Source organism: Trachurus japonicus, chromosome 8, assembly GCF_045865225.1.
Source record: "Trachurus japonicus isolate A0001 chromosome 8, Traja_1.0".
NCBI classification, from domain to species: domain Eukaryota; kingdom Metazoa; phylum Chordata; class Actinopteri; order Carangiformes; family Carangidae; genus Trachurus; species Trachurus japonicus.
In genome coordinates this window covers 1,640,534-1,662,373 of record NC_140914.1, presented here as the reverse complement: position 1 = coordinate 1,662,373, position 21,840 = coordinate 1,640,534, and the positions used below count along the sequence as shown (strand labels likewise).

The 21,840-nt window shown below is 45.0% G+C and overlaps 1 protein-coding gene and 1 non-coding gene across 2 annotated transcripts in view; one reads left to right on the top strand and one right to left on the bottom strand.

Moving 5' to 3' along the window:
* Nucleotides 1–3,195: 3,195 nt before the first annotated feature.
* trnas-uga (transfer RNA serine (anticodon UGA)) lies at nt 3,196–3,277 on the top strand. The gene has a single exon. It is a non-coding gene; the product is annotated as a tRNA-Ser (tRNA).
* A 2,392-nt stretch (nt 3,278–5,669) lies between these two features.
* The window catches only part of LOC146982276 (properdin-like), a 26,071-nt gene continuing 9,900 nt past the window's right edge, over nt 5,670–21,840 (bottom strand). The window contains exons 4-11 of the mRNA XM_085783298.1: nt 20,801–20,956; nt 14,869–15,072; nt 12,929–13,096; nt 11,524–11,715; nt 10,680–10,853; nt 9,295–9,486; nt 7,375–7,486; nt 5,670–5,920 (exon numbers count right to left, since the gene is read on the bottom strand). Coding sequence (XP_085639424.1) covers nt 5,785–5,920; nt 7,375–7,486; nt 9,295–9,486; nt 10,680–10,853; nt 11,524–11,715; nt 12,929–13,096; nt 14,869–15,072; nt 20,801–20,956 — 1,334 coding nt within the window. The 3' untranslated portion in view covers nt 5,670–5,784. The remainder of the gene's footprint in view (nt 5,921–7,374; nt 7,487–9,294; nt 9,487–10,679; nt 10,854–11,523; nt 11,716–12,928; nt 13,097–14,868; nt 15,073–20,800; nt 20,957–21,840) is intronic.

Genomic DNA, 21,840 nt, shown 5'->3' with positions numbered 1-21,840 from the left:
GACGACAAAAACAAAAACAACAGCAGCACTAAAAACAGAAAAAGAAAATTCCTTCAAAATAAAAGTCCAGGATGATTCCTCAAGAGGAGCGAGTGCCAAATGTGGAAAAAATAACAAACACACGAAACAAAACGACGAGCGAGCTGCTGGTGACGCCTGATTGTGATTGGTTTTGTTGGTTGGTTGGTTGGTTAAAGGAGGGAGGGAAAGGGGGGGAGGGGGTGAAAAGGAAAAGGAAAGGGAGGGGGGTAAAAGGGGGGGGGCAGTCGGCGCTCTGCTTGTCTCAGATTGAGAGAATTGAAGACGTTTGTATAAGGTTCTATTTTTCCATTATTGCTGATGAAAATAAAGGTGAAAAAAAAAGAAAACACAATAATAATAATAAAGTGAAATATGAAACATTCCCCCCGGCGGTTATCTCTCTCTCTGGTGATTTGATGATGATGATGATGATGATGTCACGCGTTCTGGACTCTGCTGCTGATTGGAAGCTGAACTTTTAGCTCCGCCCCCCCTCCCTCCTCCCTCCCTCCTCCCTCCCTCCCACGGTGGTTGGTGGTTGGTTGGTTGGTTGGTTTTGTTCTGTTTTGTTTGTGAATTCACTTCCTGTTGTGGCTTGTTTTTGGCAGCAGCAGCAGCTCGGCCGTCGCCCCTGACGACCGCTCTTTGGTTTTTGTTTTTTTTTTTGGGGGGGGGGACGTTGAGTTGAGTTTTGGTCGGGTCTGAATCACGTCTGACATTGGGAAGTGTGGACGTCGTCTTCACTCTGATAATCAATAATCAATCCAATCAATCAAACTGGACAGTGAAGCGTCGGGGCTTTTATTGTGAAGGAGCAGCAGCAGCCTCGCTCGTGGGGCTTTTATTGTGGAGGAGCAGAGCAGAGCGACCGACCGACGACGCACTTCCTGTCTGTCGACGTGACGGAGAGAAAGAAAAACCCGCTGCGACTCGACTTTATTCTGAAATTGTGAATCATTTAAAAGCCGAATCTGCTTTTTATTTCATATTCAACTTTAGTGAACTAATAAAATAAAAGTCTATATTGTACTGAAAACGCCTTTGCTGTGCTGCGTCTCCTAGCAACTGTGTCCTAGCAACGGGAGGGGATGATGGGATGGAGGGAGGGAGGGGAGGGAGCAAACATTACAACATTTACAATAAAACATAAAAGTTCCTCCCCAGGTGTGACGAGGCCACGCCCACCTGCTGGTCTCTGATGTCATCGTGAGGGGGCGGAGCCAGTGGACAGGTGACATCACGGTGACATCACAGCTCTGACGTGTCAACAAGCAAACCTGTCGTTCTGTTCCCTTCCTCCTTTCTTTCCCTTCTTCCTTCCTTGAACGAATCTGTTCCCTCCCTCCATATTTCTTTTCCACAATCCTTTTTCCCTTCTTTCTTTCCACAATCCTTTTTCCCTTCCTTCCTTTCTTCTTTCATTCCTTCCTTCTTCTTCCTTCCTTGACCGAATCTGTTCCCTCCCTTCCTTTCTTCTTTCATTCCTTCCTTCCTTCACTTTGTCCTTATTTCTTCCTTCCTTTTTGACCCAGTCGGTTCCTTTCCTTCCTTTCTCCCTTCTTTCTTTCCACAATCCTTTTTCCCTTCCTTCCTTCCTTCCTTCCTTCACTTCGTCCTTATTTCTTCCTTCCTTTTTGACCCAGTCTGTTCCTTTTCCTTACTTTCTCCCTTCCTTCTTTCCACAATCCCTTTTCCCTCCCTTCTTTACCTTCTTCCTTTCTTGAATGAATCTGTTCCCTCCCTCCATCTTTCTTTCCTTCCTTTTTCCCTCCTTCCTTCCCTTCGTCCTTACTTCCTTCTTCCTTTTTGACCCAATCTGTGCCCTCCCTCCATCCTTCCTTCCTTCTTTCCACAATCCCTTTTCCCTTACGTTTTTCCTCCCTTCTTTCCCTTCTTCCTTCCTCGAACGAATCTGTTCCTTCCCTCCATATTTCTTTCCTTTTTCCCTTCCTTCCTTCCTTCCTTGACCGAATCTTTTCCCTCCCTCCCTTCCTTCCTTCCTTCCTTTCTTCTTTCATTCCTTCCTTCCTTCCTTCACTTCGTCCTTACTTCTTCCTTCCTTTTTGACCCAACTGACCCAATCTGTTGTCACTGTGGGAGGCTAAAGGAGCATACCGCTAGATTCATTCATTGTCATTTTTCAAGATAGCGTGAACGGTGGGTTTCAAAGAGGGTGTCAAAATAATTATGAGACATAGTGCTACAAAAGAAACACAAAATAAAACATTCACATTGATTGTTAGTTAGTCTACGCTCCATCAAAACACAAAAAGCCACTGAGTGCAATTTAAAAATGCCGGGTGCTGCCCCTAAATTACCCAGGATGCATCAGTCATTCTCATTTGCATAAAGCTCTAGTCTATGGCCGCCTCGGTTCAGTGCGTCGCCCACTTATGTATTTGTAACGACTTCTAACAACTCATTCTAAGGAACCAGAAAGCTTTGAACTGAATTGAATTGAAATTCTTTATTCAGTCGCATCACACAAAACATTATCGACAAAATAGTGACTGAAAAGGCAGAAGCATGATGCTGATATTAATGCCTGTCCTACATACCAAATTAAGCTACCCAGCATTTTTACCGTATAAAACATAAAACACAAACATAAAACAACAACTAACAAACAAACAAGCTAATGAACAAACTAAACTAAACCAAAGGAAAAAAACAAACAAACAAACAACAAAAAACGGAACCAATAAGGTTACCAGTATTTAAATATATTGTAGTAAATACATTTTTAAATAGCAGAGAAAAACAAAGAAACAAACAAAAACAAAACAAAACAAAACATAAAGCTACCCAACATTGTTACAATGTGGAAAAACAAACAAACAAGCAAGAAAACAAACAAACATCAAAGCAAAACTAAACCAAAAAAGGACCAGAACCAATAAGATTAACAGTATTTAAATATATAGTTAAATAAACATTAACATTTGTAGCCTTCAAAAATTGCCCTGCATACCCTTTTTTTTGTAAAGCTTTCATTTGGATGCAGCTGTGATTCCACTTCAGTGAAATACGGATTTATGAAAGACAGGTTTGATTTTTGATCATAAAAAAGACAAATAAATTACAGACTGGGACTTTAAGGTAAAACTCCTGTCACGTGACGCAGGTGTGTGTTCTCACGGTCCGCTACTTCCTGTTTCCGGTTCACCTGTAGCAGCTGTGATGGCCGAGTGGTTAAGGCGTTGGACTTGAAATCCAATGGGGTCTCCCCGCGCAGGTTCGAACCCTGCTCACAGCGGTTTTATACCCGCACGTAATGACGTCACCGACCATGGCGGGAAAAGTTGTACAGGAAAAAAAAAAAAAAAAAGTAATAATAAGGAACAACAACACCTGAGGTCACGTGGAGGCAGAGTGACAGCATCACCTGAAACAACACAACAAAGAACTAAACTAATCACATTTATTTACTTATTATGGATAATCGATAATTGATCAGGTGACTCAGAGAGAGAGAGAGAGGGGGGGGGTCTCGGGTAGATAGATAGATAGATAGATAGATAGATAGATAGATAGATAGATAGATAGATAGATAGATAGATAGTCAGACAGACATGCAGACAGACTATTCTTTATTTTGTTGTGATCAGAAATTGAAGTGTACTGATTAATTTCAAATGTCTGTGATCTGATCCTTTTGTATTAATGCGTATGCAGCAGCAGCAGCAGCAGCTGACGAGCTAACTGCTAGCCGTTAGCTCCGTTAGCCACTAGCTCCGTTAGCCGCCATATGGTTAGCCGTTAGCTCCGCTAGCTGCCATATATATCTATGGTTAGCCGTTAGCTCCGCTAGCTGCCATATATATCTATGGTTAGCCGTTAGCTCCGTTAGCCGCCATATATATCTATGGTTAGCCGTTAGCTCCGCTAGCTGCCATATATATCTATGGTTAGCCGCTAGCTCCGTTAGCCGCCATATATATCTATGGTTAGCCGTTAGCTCCGCTAGCCGCCATATATATCTATGGTTAGCCGTTAGCTCCGTTAGCCGCCATATATATCTATGGTTAGCCGTTAGCTCCGCTAGCCGCCATATGGTTAGCCGCTAGCTCCGTTAGCAGCCATATATATCTATGGTTAGCCGCTAGCTCCGTTAGCAGCCATATATATCTATGGTTAGCCGCTAGCTCCGTTAGCCGCCATATATATCTTATGGTTAGCCGTTAGCTCCGCTAGCCGCCATATGGTTAGCCGCTAGCTCCGTTAGCCGCCATATATATCTATGGTTAGCCGTTAGCTCCGCTAGCCGCCATATGGTTAGCCGCTAGCTCCGTTAGCAGCCATATATATCTATGGTTAGCCGCTAGCTCCGTTAGCAGCCATATATATCTTATGGTTAGCCGCTAGCTCCGTTAGCAGCCATATATATCTATGGTTAGCCGCTAGCTCCGTTAGCAGCCATATATATCTTATGGTTAGCCGCTAGCTCCGTTAGCAGCCCTATGGTTAGCCGCTAGCTCCGTTAGCTCCGTTAGCCGCCATATATATCTATGGTTTCTATTTTCTTAAAAGAGCTCTCTATTTTCTGTGACTCACTCAAAAACATTAAAGCAGAAGTAAGTGATATATTTGTGTTAATCTAAGTCTTAAATAGTTATATCTTCCGACAGCAATCACTTAAATAGAGTGTTTGGTCTGAAACACGGGTCTGTCAGTCACTCTGCTCTGCTCTGAGCCCCGGAGAAAACATTTATCGTATCCTACAGTTTTTATCCAATGAGGAGAGAGAACGGCATGCAGGGCTGTGTGTGCAGCCAAGGAACGCCGTGAATGTGGCGACGTAGGGACGAGGACTGTTATGGTGCGTTCAAGGAAACTCGTATTTTTCCGACCGTGAACTCGTACCAGTTCGATCTGGTACGAGTTCACGGGTCAGAAGTTACGAGTGGCCGTTATAGTGACTTTCACAGGTAAAACAGGTCGGAGAAACACGAGTGGGTTGTCTGGAACGCTACAAAGTCGTAAGTTGTGACTTGAAGCTGTAATTTACGATTTCAAAAGCCTGCCTGGAACGCAGCATTAGCGAAAACGACCGGACCACTTACTTCTGCTTTAAGTCCAAGAATGCACGTTTATATCAACATTTATTTGATCTCTCCCTTCATCAGACCCCAGAAAACTAATGTGAGGTTTGTTGTATATGATCCTAATTTCCTATATTTGTAAATTTTAATTTATGTTCTTTGTATCAAATATCTATTTATTTGAATTTTTTACCTCAAATTTTAAATTTTTATATATTTTTTATTTTATGGCTTTCCTGTTCCATCTGTTACTGTGTTAAATCTTTATTGAAATGCTGACATGTTAAGCTCAGTTTCATTGATTTTATATTTTATATTTTTATTTTATACTGAAATTTGCTGCTTGTAATACTCTTACTGGAGTAACATGTGGACTGAGATACTTTTACTTGTAACGGAGTACATTTTGACCAGTAGTATTTGTACTTTTACTGAAGTACTGGGGTGGAGTACTCTGTCCATCTCTGCTAACAAGTGGTAACGTAGATTCAGACTCTTTTAGAACCAAATACAAACTCCTCCATAGTGCTTCATCCCACGTTGATTATTGATGGACTGCCGCCATTTCCTGTTAAGACGACTTTCACAATAAAAGCCCCGAGGCAGTGATTTTATTGAAGTTTATTGAATAAAAAAAGCAAACAACCTCTGATCAATCATTTAATGAATCAATAAGCAATAATCACAGATCAGAGTCCAGTGAGTGTGAACGCCGCCGCCGTCACGCCCAGCTGTCGCAGGGCGGGGCGTTGAGGCACGGCCGCGTCTCCTCCGCGCCGCCGTCGGGGGCGGGGCCACAGTCGACCCGCGGTGTCCCCACGAACGCCACCTTCAGACCCTGCTGACCGAATTGGGTCCTGAAACACACACACACACACACACACACACACACACACCTGATCACTGAGCCCGCAGGTGACACACACACTAGAGCAGTGGTTCTCAAACTTTTTTACATCATTTTATGGACCCCGGTTAAAAAAAAGATTTGTGTCCACACCACCGGTGTGATAAAAAATAACTCCGTCCACATGAAACCACAAACCCGTCTCAAACAATGTCATGTGCATTCCAAAGCAGTAGGTGGCGATATCGCTCCTAACAGGAAAGCAGCTGGAACTTGTACAGAGAGAGTGGAGGCTCAAACAGCTCAAACTAGTGATGTTCGATACCACAAATTTTCTTTCCGATCCGATACCGAGTAAAATTCAGGCTGGTATTGGCGATACCGATCCGATACCAATACTTTGTGCAAATGCACCTAATGTGCCTGGTAAATCTAAAAAAAAAAAAAAAGTAGTGTATTTCAAGTCATAGCTTCCTAAGGATACAAGACATCAAAGTAACGTATGTATTTATTTTAAACTCTGAAGTATATTGAGGTAGCAGCCTCGTTTACAATATAGCCGAGCTAATTCAACATTAAAAACCAAACAGAGGACACAATCATACAAAATATGTGAAAATGGTGTTTCAAACACTAAAAAAGAACATAAGTAAAATAATAAAACCATAAAATAAATAAGAAAATAAGAAACAAAATTGTTTATTTATTTATAATATTATTTATAATTTTCCCACAGATATTACAGACTTCGTCTTCACTGTTTGTGGAGCTGAAATAGCTCCACACATGACTCCTTTGCCGCTGTGCTTACGCATTTCGCCCTTACCCAGGCGGAAGAAAAAGTACCAGCCGCGTGTCATTTAGACAAGATCTGAATAGTTTAGTTACTTTCCACTGTGTTCCTGTTAATGATATGCATAACCACAAATGACTTAAGTATCAAAAGTATCGATATTTTCATTTGAGAATCGATTCTAGAGCACACAGACCTGGTAGCGGAAGCATCGATATTTCAGTATCGATCCGCACATCACTAGCTCAAACTGACCGGCACCGCGAGACGAGTCCGCGCTACTAACACACCCCGCCCGTAATCTCTTGTGTATGACAGATACGAAAATACACAAATACACAAATACACACATCGTAACGATAATCCCAACGATTTTGGGAGAAATGTCGGTAGTTGATAGAATAAAACAAAAACAAAAAAGTTGAATTTAACTCAAACACACAGCTATAAATAGTAAAACCAGAGAAACTGATCATTTTGGGAGTGCTCTCTTCATTTATTCCAGAGCTGTATATTGCCAATCCATTTTCAAACAAAAACAATCGGACCAACATAAATGTGTCATCATGGTCTGTGGTCCTGTTTTTCTATTATGGGCCAGCGGCTGAATAGCTGTAGTGTTTTGGATTGGCTGCCAGGTAAAGAAGGGGGGCGGAGCCACAGACACTCACCTGTATCCGGTGTATTTAGGTTCACAGTCTCTGGTCCGGGAGCGTTGGGAGGTTTCTCCACAGGGGGGCAGACACAGACTCCACTCAGACCACTCCTTCCAGGTGCCCGAAACTACACACACACACACACACACACACACACACACACACACACAAGCATGTGATTGGCTGTCACCTCTTTGCTCTGTCATTGATGTTAATCACCTGAGGAGAAGTCAGTCAGTACGTTTACATGCAGAGCTTCATCCAGCTCGGCTCAAAATTAGATTTTGGCGTCAAGTCGGACTTCTGTCCTTGTCTTAATTTACATGCAACTGAGAAAATGTAATAACTGACGGGTCCATCGCCCCCTCATGGTGTCACCCGTTGTTTCAGTGGGTTAATACGCCTCCTGTCCTGTTGACTTTTCTGTCACCTCCTCAAACTGAATATAAACAACTTATAAGCTTAATAATAAATTCTCAACTGTAGTTCCCGACCAGACGCACCAGTCTGGGCCGGATTCACGCTGAGGATGGATACAGGCTTCCTTTTTTCCTCTCTCTCTCTCACTCTTTTTTTAATTTATTTTTAAATAAAACACTCTTGCTGGTGGTGCTGTGTGAAATGCATTGAATCAGCGCTGACGTTGGGTTTTTTTCTTTACTTTGCGGGGTTCGGCGGCTTCTCTGCTCCACTTGGTGCCGTCTCTACTGTTGTGGAGCAGCAGACATGCATTGTCCAGTTATACTCCGACTAAGGTGTTTACATGACGGAGAAAATCTAATTCCAATTGCATTATCTGGGTGTCTTAATCGGAGTTCTCCAACTCCGATTTCAGTCGGACTAAGGTGTTTACATGCACTTCAGTTGTCCAGTTCTAGTCGGATTAAGGCAATAATTCGGTTTTTTCAAGTGTCATGTACGTAAACGTACTGACTGTAAACTGAGCAGGTGACACAGCCCGCCCCTTTCCCACCAATTAAAATAGTTCTCAGGTGACTTAAAGCAGAAGTAAGGTGAATGTTTGTGTTATTATAAGTCTTAAATAGTTGTATCTTCCGACAGCAATCACTTCTATAGAGTGTTTGGTCTGAAACACGGGTCTGTCAGTCACTCATTAAAAAATTCTAGGAAAAAGTTGTGGCCCCCCCTTGAACCTTGTCAACCCTCCCACTTTGAGAACCATTAACATTTACTTTAGTTAGATAGTTTTGTGTAGAGCTCTGTAAAAGAGAGTAAGGACAGCATCGGTCCAATGGCAGCGCCTCCTGGTGGAGGAATATGGGTTTTACTAAAGAACTGACATCTCTGCATTGTTGGTGAATGAGCAGTGTGGTGTTTTCAATAATTTAAGGACATTTATAGATCACCCACGTTAATAGCATCATTGAGGATCCTTTACAGATAAACATTAACACGGAGAGTAAAAAAATAAAAAAATAAAACAGTTATCTACATGAATGTTTCAATCTACATTTTGTAATAAACAAATTCTAAGTATAATCTGATATGACCAAGACCCCTAAAAACAAAAACACGGCCGTTTTCATCAATTTACAAGCAAGTGGGCAACACACATACATTGGAGTGAATGAGTTTTCTGGGCGCTTTTGCAATACCCATATCCTGTCACTAGGGGGCAAAACCCTTAAACCCTTAAACCCTTAAACCCTTAAACCCTTAAACCCTTAAACCCTTAAACCCTTAAACCCTTAAACCCTTAAACCCTTAGACCCTTAAACCCTTAAACCCTTAAACCCTTACCACGGGAGTCAATGGTGGTGTCCTTACTCTCTTTTACACTGCTCTAGTTTTGTTGTACTGGGTATACTGAAGTATTTATGCATTTTCAGTATACTGAGTATACCTGAGTATCACATATACATATAGACTACACCACTGTGTGTGTGTGTGTGTGTGTGTGTGTGCGTCACCTACGTGGGCAGTCGCTGACGTCGTTGCAGAACCGCAGGTCGGAGAGCTTCACCCCGGGACAGATGGCGCCGCCGTGCGCTCGGCGGAGACACTGCCGCTCTTTGGTCTGCAGTCCCACCACCTTGTTCCTGCAGGTGATGGCCTTGTCGCCTTTACACGGGCCCCACGGCGTCCACGCCGACCACACGCCGTCCACTGCAACCACACAGAGGGACAGGTGACTGCAGGCTCCGCCCCCTCACAGCGGGGAGCGTAGGGGTCAAAGGCCCAATCACATTTCTCTTTTTTACCCCTAGCCCTTGACTAACCCTAACCCCTCCGAATTGGGACGCCCCTTCAACAATCACATACGTCATCACGTAGTCTCACTGGCTTTTACGTAAGCTGATGCGGCGAGCTTTTGCCAGAAATCCAATCGCCTTGTACCATATAACTTAATAAAATAAACTAAAACTTAATGCAGACTGATCGGTTCATTGTAAAACATTTCAAAGGTCAAAGGTCAAAGGTCTTTATATTATCAATTTGCTCCATTCCAGTGTAATGTAGACAAAATGAGATGACGTTTCTCAGGGACACAAAATACAACACACACTCCCCCCCCTCCCACCTCCATTTCCCCCACACATACCCATTTACCACATTTATTTATTTTTGTAAATGTGGTGGTTTGTGTCCGTAGGCTCCAGAGCCCCGAGGCAGCGCTGCTCTTCTGTCCAATACACACAGGAAGCTTCACTTTACATTCAGACTAACTAATGCTACTGATACAGCTGTTAGATTTATATCACTGAGACCAACATTTATCTCCTAAAAATAATTTAATAAGCCGGTAGTAAACCTCTAAAAACCTGTGGGTAAGTTAATTAGTGATCGTCTTCTCCCCCCGGGATGACGACGGAGGTTGGCCGGCCGAGCAGCGCTGCAGACCGGCTGCTGCCTCTGTGAGGAGCCGCTCCTCCTGGAGCTTCACTTCTCCGGAAAAACATCGCAGCAAACTTCTAACCAGCCGTCATCTGGATAAACTAACCGCACATTTGGGACCTAAACAGTTACTTTCTCACATGAAAATATATTAAAACTTAAGAAAGTGACGTAATAACAGCGCTACAGTGAGAAATAAAACAACTTTTCGTTTTACAGCCACCGCTGCCGGCTGCCGCAAGATGCATCCTGGGAAACTTTTCATACCCCTCCGTTTGGAGTGTGCCTCTGAAAAATCTCCGTTTGGAGGGGTATGTAGCCCTACCACTTCCCCCTACCCCTCTGTCCTAACGGGAACTGGGACACCCCTACCCCGACATGTGAACACACAAAACGGAGGGGTAGGGGGAAGTGGTAGGGCCAAGGGGGGAAATGGGATTGGGCTAAAGACAGGTGTGTTGTACCTGGACAGAACGTGTTGGTCCGACAGATCTGGGTTTGGCGTGAGTCTCCGGGACACGGCTTGCCTCCATGTTGAGGAGCGGGGGCATCGCAGCGCCGGACGGCCGCCCGCAGCCCCAGCCCACAGGTCACCGAGCACGGCCCGAAGGCCGACCACGAGCTCCAGCCGCCGTCCACTGGTGGAGAGAGACAGACGACCGTTGAAACAGCCAATCATAGTGTAGTTGTGTAGTTGTGTAGTTGTGTGTGTTTGTTTACAACAGTTGTGGTCTAAGACTAAGACTAAATAAAAACTAGTCAATTCCTCTAAAATAAAAACTAAACTAAATCTGCTTCATCACTTGTTGAACTAAAACTAAACTGGAATAAAAAGGAAAACTAGAAAAACTAAAACTAAAAACTAAATGAAGCTTTAATACACTGCAAAAACTCAAATATCTTACCAAGAATATTTGTCTTATTTCTAGACAAAACAAATCTCATTCTACTTAAAATAAGACTCATCACATTAAAAGCAGCTTGTTTTTAGACACTTTTTACTTCTTTCAAGCAGATTTTCACTTGAAATAAGTAGAAAAATCTGATAGTGGAGCAAGTTTTTCTTTCTTATTACAAACACAAAACATTTTTCTACTTATTTCAAGTGAATATTTGTTTGAAACAAGTGAAAATGATCTAAAAACAAGTTAATTTTTAGGCGATGAGTCTTATTTTAAGTGGAAAGAGATTAGTTTTGACTAGAAATGAGACATTTTGACAAGAAAAAGGACAAATATTCTTGGATAGATTTTGAGTTTTTTGCAGTGTGACCTTGGCGTAGACACACAGAGACAGGTGTAGGTGTACCTGGGCAGAAGGGCAGGTGGCTGCATCTCTCCGTCTGCTGAGCTCCGCCTCCACAGGGTTTCCCCGGCGGCACGGTGGAGGGGGCGGGGCTAGAGCAGAAGCGTTGGCGCGTTTTGGTCGAGATTCGAGTTGTTGTGTGACAGGAAGCGGAACACTGACTCCAGGCCGACCAATCAGACCACAGCCCGTCAACTGTGACACACACACACACACAGGGTGGTCAGAGTGTGTGTCTGTGTGTGTCTCTGCTCAGTGTGTCCCTCATCAAACTCATCAAATACACAACCCAACAACTCCACAACGCTCTGGTGGACAAGTTGTGACCTGCACATTCACCACGCTATGAGATAATAACGTATATATGAAACAAATACTCTGAACTACTTTCTCTTCTGAAATCCCTCCGCCCAGCAGCTGTGTCTGGAATGTAGTTCCGGCTGCATTTCCCTCTAAAACAACTCTGTGTCTAATGTTACATGATTATCTCATAGCGTGGTGAATGTGCAGGTCAATGTGCAAACTTTTTTACATCAAGGACCCTAAAATTGACACAAATTAGACCACGGACCCCCATTGGACAAAATTTTGAAGCAAACACCAGAAATACACAAACAATCAATGTACGTTTAAATTAGGCGTACAATTTTGAAAGATTATAGAGAAATTTCTGGAAAAAAAGTGGTAAGATTTCTCAAAAAAAAGTTGAAACATTTCTAGAAATCTGTAAGATAAAAAAGAAAAAGAACAGACTTCTTAGAAAAAAGTGGTAAAATTTCTCTAAAGAATTCTAGAAAAAAAATTGGTACAATTTGTCTCCCTCAAAAAAAGGGGCAAACAATAATACAAAAGGGGTAAAATTTCTTGAAAAAAATAACAAGTCAAAAATTTCTCTAAAGAATTCTAGAAAAAGCGAAGAAGTGGTGAGATTTCGCAAAAAATTTGGTACAATCTCTCTCTCTCAAAAAAAGGGGCAAACAATAATTCAAAAGGGGTAAAATTTCTTGAAAAAATAATAACAAGTAAAAAAGAAAAATTGAGAAGAAACTGGTTACATTTTTCTAAAGAATTCTAGAAAAAGCAAAAAAGTGGTGAGATTTTGCAAAAAAGTGTAGATAATGTTGGTACAATTTCTCTCTCAAAAAAGGGGCAAACAATAATTCAAAAAGGGGTAAAATTTCTTGAAAAAAATAATAACAAGTAAAAAAGAAAAATTGAGAAGAAACTGGTAAAATTTCTCTAAAGAATTCTAGAAAAAGTGGTAAGATTTCGCAAAAAATTGTAGAAAAATTTGGTACAATCTCTCTCTCTCAAAAAAAGGGGCAAACAATAATACAAAAAGGGGTAAAATTTGTGTGTGTCTCTGTGTGTGTGTGTGTGTGTGTGTGTGTGTGTGTGTGTGTGTTACCTGGGCAGGGGCTCTGACACACGTGTGTCTGCGTGCTCGGCCCGTCACAGTATTGGCCGCCGTACTTGGGGGCGGGGCTATCGCACTTCCTGGTTGACAGCCGAAGCCCCTCCCCACAGGTGACGCTGCACGGCCCGGGAGGAGGCCACGCCCCCCAGCCGCCGTCCACTGCAGACAGCCAATCAGAGCAGAGCAGAGCAACACGTCAGCGCTTCGTTAGCTCACCTTAGAGCACTGGAGAAGAGAGTTAAGGACAGCATCGGTCCAATGGCAGCGCCTCCTGGTGGAGGAATATGGGTTTTGCAAAAGCGCCTCCACTGTTGTGGAGCATGAACACATGCATTGTGCAGCTTTAGTCTAACTAAGGTGTTTACATGACGGAGAAAATCAAATTCCAATTGCATTATCTGGGTGTCTTAATCGGAGTTCTCCAACTCCGATTTCAGTCGGACTAAGGTGTTTACATGCACTTCAGTTGTCCAGTTATAGTCGGATTCGGTTTTTTCAAGTGTCATGTAAACGTACTGACTGTAAACTGAGCAGGTGACACAGCCCGCCCCTTTCCCACCAATTAAAATAGTTCTCAGGTGTCTTAAAGCAGAAGTAAGGTGAATGTTTGTGTTAATCTAAGTCTTAAATAGTTGTATCTTCCGACAGCAATCACTTCTATAGAGTGTTTGGTCTGAAACACGGGTCTGTCAGTCACTCATTAAAAAATTCTAGGAAAAAGTTGTGGCCCCCCCTTGAACCCTGTCAACCCTCCCACTTTGAGAACCATTGACATTTACTTTAGTTAGATAGTTTTGTTTAGAGCAGTGTAAAAGAGAGTAAGGACAGCATTGGTCCAATGGCAGCGCCTCCTGGTGGAGGAATATGGGTTTTGCAAAAGAACTGACATCTCTGCATTGTTGGTGAATGAGCAGTGTGGTGTTTTCAATAATTTAAGGACATTTATAGATCACCCACGTTAATAGCATCATTGAGGATCCTTTACACATAAATATTAAAGGGGACATAATATTATGCAAAACTCACTTTTTCATAGCTTTAACCTATGTGTATTTGCGTATCCAGATGCCTCCTCACCCCTTAAACGTCAGTTTTGACAACTACGTCAATATTTTGTAAACTGCCATAGTAAGAAAATGTGTCTCTTAAAGGTTATAGCTACAACTTTTTCATCAAAAGGATGAATTTTTAGAATGTTGAGGTCATGTGTCTACTGCTGTAACTGGCAACCAGTAAAACAGAAGGTTGGAGCGAGAACAGTGGAACACCTACTGGCCAGAAGGAATTAAACTTGTAGCTATCACCTTTAACAAGCCGTTTTAATTTCACCCGGCTTATTACATCACAAGCCGGGTGATGTGAATATTCAAGCCCTCGCTCCCATGGTTACCATGGTTACCATTAGAGCAAAGATTCTAAACCGACCGTTTAGAGCAGCGCTGTGAAACTGGTGTGTAGAGAACCCAGCTGTGCTCAATCTGTTGGTTTTTCTGACCAAAGCATGTTACTAACATTACTTTTAGACATCAAGGTACCATGTCAAGAAGCAGAAATGAGCATAATATGTCCCCTTTAGGTGAGTAAAAAAGAAACAAAACAAAAAAAACAGTTGTTGTTTCAATCTACATTTTATAATAAACAAATTATAAGTATAATCTGATATGACCAAGACACCTAAAAACAAAAACACGGCCGTTTTCATCAATTTACCAGCAAGTGGGCAACACACATACATTGGAGTGAATGGGTTTTCTGGGCGCTGTTGCAACACCCATATCCTGCCACTAGGGGCGCAAAACCCTTAAACCCTTAAACCCTTAAACCCTTAAACCCTTAAACCCTAAAATGGAGGTGTCCTTACTCTCTTTTCCAGTGCTCTAGTTCACCTGACGTCTTCACTCAGCAGCCCCCCTCCCCCCTCCCTCCCTCACCTGGACACTTGGGCAGGTACGTGCAGTCCTCCACCTCGAGGTCGTCTCCAGGGCAACCGTCGCCGGGTGGGTCGATGGAGGGGGCGGGGCTATCGCAGGTCTGAAAACGCGTTCTGGACGGGATGATGACGTCAGGGCGCTGGTTGTCGATGCACGGAGAAGAACACTGAGACCAGGTGGACCAAGAAGACCACTCCCCATGGACTGAGACAGGTGAGACAGGTAGGGACAGGTGAGACAGGTAGAGACAGGTGAGACAGGTAGGGACAGGTGAGACAGGTAGAGACAGGTGAGACAGGTAGGGACAGGTGAGACAGGTGAGACAGGTAGGGACAGGTGAGACAGGTAGAGACAGGTGAGACAGGTAGGGACAGGTGAGACAGGTGAGACAGGTAGGGACAGGTAGAGACAGGTGAGACAGGTAGAGACAGGTGGGACAGGTAGGGACAGGTGAGACAGGTAGGGACAGGTGAGACAGGTAGAGACAGGTAGAGACAGGTGAGACAGGTAGGGACAGGTAGAGACAGGTAGAGACAGGTAGAGACAGGTGAGACAGGTAGAGACAGGTAGAGACAGGTGAGACAGGTAGGGACAGGTAGAGACAGGTAGAGACAGGTGAGACAGGTAGAGACAGGTAGAGACAGGTGAGACAGGTAGGGACAGGTGAGACAGGTAGAGACAGGTGAGACAGGTAGAGACAGGTAGAGACAGGTGAGACAGGTGAGACAGGGAGAGACAGGTGAGACAGGTAGAGACAGGTGAGACAGGGAGAGACAGGTGAAACAGGTAGGGACAGGTGAGACAGGTAGAGACAGGTAGAGACAGGTGAGACAGGTAGAGACAGGTAGAGACAGGTAGGGACAGGTGAGACAGGTAGAGACAGGTGAGACAGGTAGGGACAGGTGAGACAGGTGAGACAGGTAGAGACAGGTAGGGACAGGTGAGACAGGTAGAGACAGGTGAGACAGGTAGGGACAGGTGAGACAGGTAGGGACAGGTAGGGACAGGTGAGACAGGTAGAGACAGGTAGGGACAGGTAGAGACAGGTAGGGACAGGTAGGGACAGGTGAGACAGGTAGAGACAGGTGAGACAGGTAGGGACAGGTGAGACAGGTAGGGACAGGTGAGACAGGTGAGACAGGTGAGACAGGTAGGGACAGGTGAGACAGGTGAGACAGGTAGGGACAGGTGAGACAGGTAGAGACAGGTAGGGACAGGTGAGACAGGTAGAGACAGGTGAGACAGGTAGAGACAGGTGAGACAGGTAGAGACAGGTAGAGACAGGTGAGACAGGTAGAGACAGGTAGAGACAGGTAGGGACAGGTGAGACAGGTAGAGACAGGTGAGACAGGTAGGGACAGGTGAGACAGGTAGAGACAGGTGAGACAGGTAGGGACAGGTGAGACAGGTAGAGACAGGTGAGACAGGTGAGACAGGTAGAGACAGGTGAGACAGGTGAGACAGGTAGAGACAGGTAGAGACAGGTAGGGACAGGTGAGACAGGTAGAGACAGGTGAGACAGGTAGGGACAGGTGAGACAGGTAGAGACAGGTGAGACAGGTAGAGACAGGTGAGACAGGTAGAGACAGGTGAGACAGGTGAGACAGGTGAGACAGGTAGAGACAGATAGAGACAGGTAGAGACAGGTAGAGACAGGTGAGACAGGTGAGACAGGTGAGACAGGTAGGGACAGGTGAGACAGGTAGAGACAGGTGAGACAGGTAGAGACAGGTGAGACAGGTAGAGACAGGTGAGACAGGTGAGACAGGTAGAGACAGATAGAGACAGGTAGAGACAGGTAGAGACAGGTAGAGACAGGTGAGACAGGTGAGACAGGTGAGACAGGTAGAGACAGATAGAGACAGGTAGAGACAGGTGAGACAGGTAGAGACAGGTGAGACAGGTAGAGACAGGTGAGACAGGTAGGGACAGGTGAGACAGGTAGAGACAGGTGAGACAGGTAGAGACAGGTGAGACAGGTAGAGACAGGTGAGACAGGTGAGACAGGTAGAGACAGATAGAGACAGGTAGAGACAGGTAGAGACAGGTGAGACAGGTGAGACAGGTGAGACAGGTAGGGACAGGTGAGACAGGTAGAGACAGGTGAGACAGGTAGAGACAGGTGAGACAGGTAGAGACAGGTGAGACAGGTGAGACAGGTGAGACAGGTAGAGACAGGTAGAGACAGGTAGAGACAGGTAGAGACAGGTAGAGACAGGTGAGACAGGTGAGACAGGTGAGACAGGTAGAGACAGATAGAGACAGGTAGAGACAGGTGAGACAGGTGAGACAGGTGAGACAGGTAGAGACAGGTGAGACAGGTGAGACAGGTGAGACAGGTGAGACAGGTAGGGACAGGTGAGACAGGTGAGACAGGTGAGACAGGTAGAGACAGGTGAGACAGGTAGAGACAGGTAGAGACAGGTGAGACAGGTAGAGACAGGTAGAGACAGGTAGAGACAGGTAGGGACAGGTGAGACAGGTAGAGACAGGTGAGACAGGTAGGGACAGGTGAGACAGGTAGAGACAGGTGAGACAGGTAGGGACAGGTGAGACAGGTAGAGACAGGTGAGACAGGTGAGACAGGTAGAGACAGGTGAGACAGGTGAGACAGGTAGAGACAGGTAGAGACAGGTAGAGACAGGTAGGGACAGGTGAGACAGGTAGAGACAGGTGAGACAGGTAGGGACAGGTGAGACAGGTAGAGACAGGTGAGACAGGTAGAGACAGGTGAGACAGGTAGAGACAGGTGAGACAGGTGAGACAGGTGAGACAGGTAGAGACAGATAGAGACAGGTAGAGACAGGTAGAGACAGGTGAGACAGGTGAGACAGGTGAGACAGGTAGGGACAGGTAGAGACAGGTGAGACAGGTAGAGACAGGTGAGACAGGTAGAGACAGGTGAGACAGGTGAGACAGGTGAGACAGGTAGAGACAGGTAGAGACAGGTAGAGACAGGTGAGACAGGTGAGACAGGTGAGACAGGTAGAGACAGATAGAGACAGGTAGAGACAGGTGAGACAGGTAGAGACAGGTGAGACAGGTAGAGACAGGTGAGACAGGTAGGGACAGGTGAGACAGGTAGAGACAGGTGAGACAGGTAGAGACAGGTGAGACAGGTAGAGACAGGTGAGACAGGTGAGACAGGTAGAGACAGATAGAGACAGGTAGAGACAGGTAGAGACAGGTGAGACAGGTGAGACAGGTGAGACAGGTAGGGACAGGTGAGACAGGTAGAGACAGGTGAGACAGGTAGAGACAGGTGAGACAGGTAGAGACAGGTGAGACAGGTGAGACAGGTGAGACAGGTAGAGACAGGTAGAGACAGGTAGAGACAGGTAGAGACAGGTAGAGACAGGTGAGACAGGTGAGACAGGTAGAGACAGATAGAGACAGGTAGAGACAGGTGAGACAGGTGAGACAGGTGAGACAGGTAGAGACAGGTGAGACAGGTGAGACAGGTGAGACAGGTGAGACAGGTAGGGACAGGTGAGACAGGTAGGGACAGGTGAGACAGGTGAGACAGGTGAGACAGGTAGAGACAGGTGAGACAGGTGAGACAGGTGAGACAGGTGAGACAGGTAGGGACAGGTGAGACAGGTAGAGACAGGTGAGACAGGTAGGGACAGGTGAGACAGGTAGAGACAGGTGAGACAGGTAGAGACAGGTGAGACAGGTAGAGACAGGTGAGACAGGTGAGACAGGTGAGACAGGTAGAGACAGATAGAGACAGGTAGAGACAGGTAGAGACAGGTGAGACAGGTGAGACAGGTAGGGACAGGTGAGACAGGTAGAGACAGGTGAGACAGGTAGAGACAGGTGAGACAGGTAGAGACAGGTGAGACAGGTGAGACAGGTGAGACAGGTAGAGACAGATAGAGACAGGTAGAGACAGGTAGAGACAGGTAGAGACAGGTGAGACAGGTGAGACAGGTGAGACAGGTGAGACAGGTAGAGACAGATAGAGACAGGTAGAGACAGGTGAGACAGGTAGAGACAGGTGAGACAGGTAGAGACAGGTGAGACAGGTAGGGACAGGTGAGACAGGTAGAGACAGGTGAGACAGGTAGAGACAGGTGAGACAGGTAGAGACAGGTGAGACAGGTGAGACAGGTGAGACAGGTAGAGACAGATAGAGACAGGTAGAGACAGGTAGAGACAGGTGAGACAGGTGAGACAGGTGAGACAGGTAGGGACAGGTGAGACAGGTAGAGACAGGTGAGACAGGTAGAGACAGGTGAGACAGGTAGAGACAGGTGAGACAGGTGAGACAGGTGAGACAGGTAGAGACAGATAGAGACAGGTAGAGACAGGTAGAGACAGGTAGAGACAGGTGAGACAGGTGAGACAGGTGAGACAGGTGAGACAGGTAGAGACAGATAGAGACAGGTAGAGACAGGTGAGACAGGTGAGACAGGTAGAGACAGGTGAGACAGGTGAGACAGGTGAGACAGGTGAGACAGGTAGGGACAGGTGAGACAGGTAGGGACAGGTGAGACAGGTGAGACAGGTGAGACAGGTAGAGACAGGTGAGACAGGTGAGACAGGTGAGACAGGTGAGACAGGTGAGACAGGTAGGGACAGGTCAGACAGGTGAGACAGGTGAGACAGGTAGAGACAGATAGAGACAGATAGGCTGTATTCGAAACCTCATACTCTACTGCTAGTACGTACTGATTTGGCCAAAATGTAGTATGTAAAATACAGTATGCAGTATGCGAACAAAAGCTAAATCTGCAGTATGCGAAAAGTTCCCGGATGTCGTACTGATTCTGAAAATATCTCCAGTATCTGACCAGTCTACACTGTGTACTGTATCCCACAATGCAATGCTCCCCTGACGTCTAACTGTAACCAAAGACGGTAGAGAAGTATCTTAGCCGTGTAGCATAACTATGTTATATAGTTTAATAACCATTGTAAAACATGTATTTCTTGATGTAAACGTGGTGGTTTGTGTCCGTAGGCTCCAGAGCCCCGAGGCAGCGCTGCTCTTCTGTCCAATACACACAGGAAGCTTCACTTTACATTCACACTAACTAATGCTACTGATACAGCTGTTAGATTTCATCACTGAGACCAACATTTATCTCCTAGAAATAATGTAACCAGCCGGTGGTAAACCTCTAAAAACCTGCGGGTAAGTTAATTAGCGATGGTTTTCTCCCCCGGGATGAGGACGGAGGTTGGCCGGCCGAGCAGCTCTGCAGACCGGCTGCTGTCTCTGTGATGTCCCGGTCGCTGCAGAGCTTCACTTCTCTGAAAAACATCGGAGCAAACTTCTAAACAGCCGTCGTTTGGATCAACTGGCCGTAGATTTGGGATCTAAACAGTTACTTTCTCACATGAAAACATATTAAAACTTAATAAAGTTACATAATAACAGCGCTAGAGCGGGAAATAAAACAGCTTTTAGCCTCTTTTACAGCTACCGCTACCGGTTGCTGTGAAATGCATTCTGGGAAACTTGTCTACTGTTACTGTGGTGTGAACGGTGTCGGTCTGCTGAAGTAGCAGACTGAATCCCACATGCAGTATGTAGTATACAGTACATACAGTATGTAGTAGGCAGTACGGTAGTATGTTTCGAAAACAGCCATAGAGACAGGTGAGACAGGTAGAGACAGGTAGAGACAGGTAGAGACAGGTGAGACAGGTTATTCCTGCTAAATGATACTAATTGTTTGATTACCTCTGTTCACACACACATGCACCTCACTTTTTCTATATATATTTTTATTTTTTTTATTTTTTTTACTTATTTATTCTATATTATTACTAATTAATTAACCATATGTATTTGTTGTTGTATTTGTATTGCTGCCCCAATGCTTTGGCAATATTGTATATCACAGTCATGCCAATAAAGCTTATTGAAATTGAAAAATTGAACTTGAATTGAGAATAGAGACAGTGGTGTGGTGTGTCTGACCTGGACAGGTGCTGGTGGGACAGCCGTCGGTCTGCTCTGCCGGGCCGCTACAGGCCAGCGGACACTCTGGACTGGAGCAGACTCTCGTCCTCTTCTTGACTCCGCCCTCTCCACAGGGGCACGGCGACCACGGTTGCCACGGCTCCCAGCCCTTAGCTACAACACACACACACACACACACACACACACCTCTCTGTCATTAGCTACAGTGTGTGTGTGTGTGTGCGTATGGAGTTACATCGATGTCAAAACAACCAGAGTCGCACGCAGCAACGTGTGTGTGATTAAAGGGACAACCAGGAGTTTTGCTGCGTTCAAAACAACTCGGAAGTCGGAAACAAACGAGCTGCGAGTTGTAAAAAATGAATTGAACGGCGTCGAACTCGGAAATTACAGGTCAGAAACTCGGGTATCACACCAGAGCTCCGACTTTCTGACTTGATGTCACGACAACATAAAAACATGGCGTCATGCCCTCGTCTTAAACGGTTAGAATTTAGACATTTTAAGTTATTTGTTGAGGTTTTAATACATATTTTTGTGTATTATTGCAGTAGCCGATATGAAGTACGTTTATATTAAGCTGTGATTGTTGTATGGTGTGAAATTGTGTTCCTCTTATGCGACGGAAATAAGGTTTAACTGTTATCAAGGCTGTAACATTAGGCCTATATGTGCACTCATCTGCAGCGTCTCCTCTCCTCCAGAATAAACATCATTTACTGCTGCATTGATTTTTACTATTCAGCGATGAGCCACAATACGACAAACTTCCTTCAGGTATCCATGGTTTTTTTCTTCCAAGTTCCTGCAGCGTGAACGCAATGATGTCGGAAGTCGGAAATTTCAGAGTTGGGAATTCCGACCTCCGAGTTGTTATGAACGCAGCATTTGTATCTGGTGCTAACTGTGCGTTCACACCAAAAGCTTCCAAAGCGTCAAACAGGCTCGAGGATGCGCTTCAGACAAGACAGCTTCCAAAACGGCAAATATTTTCAGCCGCTTTGGTCGCTCGTCACGTGACTGACGTCAAAGTTTGA